This window comes from Sapajus apella, unplaced genomic scaffold (genome assembly GCF_009761245.1).
Source record: "Sapajus apella isolate SASKATOON/1434 unplaced genomic scaffold, GSC_monkey_1.0 scaffold68, whole genome shotgun sequence".
In the NCBI taxonomy this organism is placed as follows: Eukaryota; Metazoa; Chordata; class Mammalia; order Primates; family Cebidae; genus Sapajus; species Sapajus apella.
This window is the reverse complement of record NW_022437008.1, coordinates 1,573,232-1,576,394: the sequence shown is the minus strand read 5'-3', so window position 1 is coordinate 1,576,394 and position 3,163 is coordinate 1,573,232. Positions and strand designations below refer to the sequence as shown.

The 3,163-nt window shown below is 50.6% G+C and overlaps 1 protein-coding gene across 1 annotated transcript in view; it reads left to right on the top strand.

Annotated features, from left to right (window-relative positions):
* Nucleotides 1-3,163, top strand: part of LOC116530822 (spectrin beta chain, non-erythrocytic 4-like) — a 60,096-nt gene that overhangs the window by 27,053 nt on the left and 29,880 nt on the right. The window contains exon 3 of the mRNA XM_032249205.1: nt 2,233-2,388. Within this exon, the coding sequence (XP_032105096.1) occupies nt 2,233-2,388 (156 nt within the window). The remainder of the gene's footprint in view (nt 1-2,232; nt 2,389-3,163) is intronic.

Genomic DNA, 3,163 nt, shown 5'->3' with positions numbered 1-3,163 from the left:
GGGCATGATGGCGCATGCCTGTGGTCCCAGCTACTTGGAAGGCTGAGGCAGGAGGATCGCTTGAGCCCAGTAGTGTGAGACTGCACTGAGCGATGATCATGCCACTGCATTCCAGCCTGGGCAACAGAGTGAGACCCTGACTCAAAAAAAAAAAAAATAAAATAAAGCTAGGCAGAAAAGAACAGATTGTGATAAAACAGTAATAGGGATATAAAATGTCAGGTTGGTGGTGTTGAGATTTTAGACGTGGTCAGAAAAGTACTGTCTGGGAAGCCGATGGCTGAATGACATACAAAGATGAAGGGAGAATGCATTCCAAGCAGAAGGCACAGCAGATGCAAAGGCCCTGAGGTGGAAATGAGCTTGGCATGTTGGAAGTACAGGAGGAAGAGCAGTGTGGCTATAGAATGGGAGGCAATGGACACGAAGGATATGAGGCACATGGGGTGGCAGGGGCTAGGTGATCTGTGATGAGCAATTTGGATGTTTTTCTGTTTGAGATGGGGAGAGATTGCAACATTTTATCAAGGGGAGTTGCATACAAGTTTAGAAAGATCCTTTTGGCTGGGCGCAGTGGCTCATGGCTGTAATCCCAGCACTGTGGGAGGTTGAGGTGACAGGATCACCTGAGTTTAGGAGTTTGAGACCAGCCTGGCCAACATGGTGAAACTCTGTCTCTACTAAAAATATAGAAATTAACTGGGCTTCATGGTGCATGCCTATAATCCCAGCTACTCAGGAGGCTGAGGCAGGAGAGCGTGAGTGTGTGAGCCAAGATCACACCACTGCACTCCAGCCTGGGCGATAAAGCAAAACTCTGTCTCAAACAAACAAACAAAAAAAGAAAAGAAAAAAGAAAGATCCCTCTGGGTTGAAGGTGTTCACCAACATGGGGAGCTGAGAGCCCAGGAAGGAGGATGGTGTTGGAGCAGGTTGGGACTGAGGGGAGGCAAAAGGGGGCAGGTAGGGAAGACACTCAGGGAGTGGAGTAGACAGGCCTTGGGCGGGGGAGAGGGAAAGGGTGTCCAGGGAAGACTGAGGGCTCTGACCTGGGGACTCGCGGATGATGGGGCTGTCCTGAGACAGGGACAGGGAGAAAGCACAGGTTTGAGGAACACCCTGAGGCCAGTTTGAGATGGGTCTAGTGGTTATGGGTCCAGGACATTGGAGTTGGGGGACATCTTGGAGTTCACTGGGTCCTGGGTATGGAGCTCAGGGGGTGAGGAGACACTGGTGACAGGAATGGACACTGTCAGTACAAAATTGAGGAATGAGATCATGGGAGTGGGAGATCACTGCTGGCGGCTGGATCCCCGCAGTAGGCGCTGGGACCTTCTTGGAAGGGTCTTCGTTCTCTCCCTTGGAACCCACATGACAAACCCAGCTCTTGAGTCCAGGACCCAAGTCTCAGATACCCACCTTAGGCTCTAGAATCCACTCTAGATTCTGGGCCATTCTGAACTTTATCAAACACTACTAAGTGAGATACAGCGGCACTCAAAGCAGGTAAACATCCCTGTGGTCCTGGAGCTTTCACATTTTAGTGGGGAAATCTGATGAAAAGATAAAAGGTATAGGTGGTCATAAATGCTGAGAAGATAAGAAAACAGGGAAGGGGATATGAAATTCGGGTGTGTGATGAGATTTGAAATGAAGTGGCCAGTGAAGGCCTCACAGAGAAGGTCACATTTGAGTAAAGACCTGAGGGAGGCTGGAGCCATGTGGGGACTTGGGAAAAGGCTGTTCCAGGCAGAGGGAACAGCCAGCGCTAAAGCCCCAAGGACAGAGGATGCTGGTGATTCAGGGAGGAGGCCAGGAGGTGTGGAGTGGAGTGAGCTGTTGAAGATGAGGTCATCAACTTCATGAAGGGAGATCATGGGGACTTCTTTTACCTCCAATGAAATAGAGCTACAGAGGGTGTTGAAAAGAGGAGCAAGGATCTGATTTGAGTGTTCACAGGGTCCCTCTGTCTGTCATGTGGGGAACAGACTGTGGATGCAGGAGTGGGGAGGTCAGCATGAGGGCCCCTGCCCTAGCCTAGGCAGGAGAGGGCGGTGTCTCAGACAAGGAAGGTGCCCAGATGCTCAGTTTGAATGCTTCCTTGGAAACTGAGACCTGAGTCCCAACTGCTCCACTAATTGTGGCTATCCTGGCCCACTCCAGAACTTATCCTCACACTCCCCTGTCACCTGCCACCCTCTCTAGTAGCAGATGGTGAGTGGGGTGGGGGAGCGGGGGCGTCTCCAAGCCTCAAGCTCTCCAGGCTCCGGTAGCCAATTTTTTTGTATCTTCACAGATTCAAGTCATCAAAATTGAGACTGAGGACAACAGGGAGACGCGCTCAGCCAAGGATGCTCTGCTCTTGTGGTGTCAGATGAAGACAGCCGGGTAAGCACCCCCACCACCTTCTTTAGGAGCTTAGGCAAGTGGTCCCCTAACCTCTGCAGTTCCTTCCCAGACAAGAGCTCAAGGGGCATCCCATGTCCTCAGGGTCAAAATGTTACATCTGAAGCTAACCAACTGATAAATAAAATATGTCTACCTTTCCAGCCTTGACAAATAATCTTTCCTAACATGCTGGAAGGCTAGGTTCAAATTTATTTGTTTACTTAGACACAGGGTCTCACTCTGTCACCCAGGCTGGAATGCAGTGGCGTGATCATAACTCACTGCAACCTTGACCTAGGTTCCAATGATCCTCCCTCCTCAGCCTCCCAAGTAGCTGAGACCACTGCACCCCACCGTTTCAAATGTATGCCTCTTGGCCTCACTGGGCACAGTGTTTCATGCCTGTCACTTTGGAAAAATGAGGTGGGAGGATTACTTGAGGCTAGGGATTTGAGACCAGCCTGGGCAACAGAGCAAGACCCCATCTCTACAAAAAGCTTTTTATTTTTAGTCAGCTAGGTGTGGTGGTGCATGCCTGTAGTCCTAGCTTCTCAGGAGGCTAGGATGGGAGGATCATTTGAGTCCAGGAGTTCAAGGCTGCAGTGAGCTGCGATCACGCCACTGCACTCCAGCCTGGGCTACAGAGCAAGACCCTGTCTTGAAAATAAATAAAATTAGAACTCTTGGACTCCTCAGAGCTCAATGCTGGAAAGAGATAGACTGTCCCTAGCCTGCTCCCTTCTCTCTGTCCCCAGCCTGCCCCCTTCTCTCTGTC